This window comes from Nicotiana tabacum, chromosome 24 (genome assembly GCF_000715075.1).
Source record: "Nicotiana tabacum cultivar K326 chromosome 24, ASM71507v2, whole genome shotgun sequence".
In the NCBI taxonomy this organism is placed as follows: Eukaryota; Viridiplantae; Streptophyta; class Magnoliopsida; order Solanales; family Solanaceae; genus Nicotiana; species Nicotiana tabacum.
Window position 1 is genome coordinate 51027891 of NC_134103.1, and position 1693 is coordinate 51029583.

Below are 1693 nucleotides of genomic sequence, written 5' to 3' on the forward strand. Positions count from 1 at the left end.
GCATAATTGGTGTCCAAAATGACCAAAAATCTACCTGAGTCTGCGGTCACTATGCGGTCTGCATAACTGTTTTGCGGTCGCATAGTGCACCGCATAACAGTTATGCGGTCGCATAGTCAATTTCATAATTGCTTTCAACTGACCCCATTAACTTCCTCACTCTGCGGCCATTATGCGGTCCGCAGAGTGATTCTGCGGTCGCACAATGGACCGCAGAAATACACTTTTCTGCCAAAAATTTTCCTTTACTTTCCGGTACATTGTTCAACCCAAAAAGTCCGAGCCGCGACGAGGTTGCGAGCCGCGAAGAATTTCTATAATACTCAACATGTAAAACCAATTCGGCACCAAAAATATTACTTTCTTTTGCAAAATTTTACGGTGCTTTACACTTAAGCACTTCAAAATTTTTCGGGGTGTTACACTTAGCCAATATAGAATTTCAGCATATGTTTGCAAGATTAGAGATTACTCATCTATCTAAGATAGGTTCAGACCACTGTCCGATGATGTTGAGCGTAAATGCCTCGACAGTGCCAATTAAGAAAACATTCAAATTTCTTAATTTCTGGACCAAGCATACATCATCCAAAGATGTTGTAGCAGAGAACTGGACTGTTGATTTTCATGCTAACCCTTTTACTTTGTTCAATCACAAGCTCAAAAAGGTGAAGAAGGCCCTTTCAATATGGAGCAAGGATACAAATGGAAACATCTTTCAAAATATTGCTAGTTTGGAAAAGGTTGTCTTAGTCTATGAAGCACAGTTTGAATTGAATCCTTCTTTTCAGAATAGAGAAAGGCTTATGAAAGTTCAAGCAAACTTCATAAAATATTTAGCTTTGGAGGAGGAATTTTGGAAGCAAAAATCTAGAATGTCATGGTTCACAGATGGAGATAGGAACACAAAGTTTTTTCATGCTCAAGTTAATGGAAGAAGGAAAAGGTTGGAATTGAAGAGAATTCAAAATAGCGCGGGCAATTGGATTGAAGATACAACAGTTATGGCAGATGAAGCTGTGAAATTTTTCAATGCTCAATTTCATAAAGATAAGGTTCCTGAAGTATTTGGGATACTGGATCATGTGCCACACATGGTGAATAATGAATAGGATGAAATGCTCATGAGGCAGCCTACCAAAGATGAAGTGCAAGAGGCAGTGTTTGGGCTCAATGGGGACAATGCAGGGGGACCTAATGGTTTCACTGGGTGTTTTTTCCACAAATGCTGGGATATAGTCGGAGATGGTGTGTATGACATGGTTAGAGCTTTCTTCAATGGACAAAATTTACCAAAGTTTGTGACTCACTCAAATTTGGTGTTATTACCTAAGAAGAAAGAGGTTAATACTTATTCTGATATGCGACCAATTAGCCTTAGCAATTTTATAAATAAAGTCTTCTCGAGGATTATTCATGAGATACTTCCTAATCTAATATTAGACGAGCGTGCAGGTTTTGTTAAGGAGAGAAGCATCGTTGAGAATGTGCTGCTAATTCAAGAAATAATCATAGATATTAGAATAAGAACTAAAGCAGGGCTTAATGTTGTGATAAAATTAGACATGACTAAAGCCTATGATGGATTATCTTGGCTTTTCCTGACTAAGGTTCTGAGGAAGATGGGATTTGAAGAAAGATTCATAGGTTTGGTTTTTGGAATCATCTCAAACAATTGGTATTCTGTGTTGTT

General features: G+C 38.2%; 1 protein-coding gene across 1 annotated transcript; it reads left to right on the forward strand.

Moving 5' to 3' along the window:
* Positions 1-449: 449 nt before the first annotated feature.
* LOC142178143 (uncharacterized) lies at positions 450-1112 on the forward strand. The gene has a single exon (XM_075247472.1). It carries the CDS (start codon positions 450-452, stop codon positions 1110-1112), a length of 663 nt encoding a protein of 220 aa, XP_075103573.1.
* Positions 1113-1693: the final 581 nt, after the last annotated feature.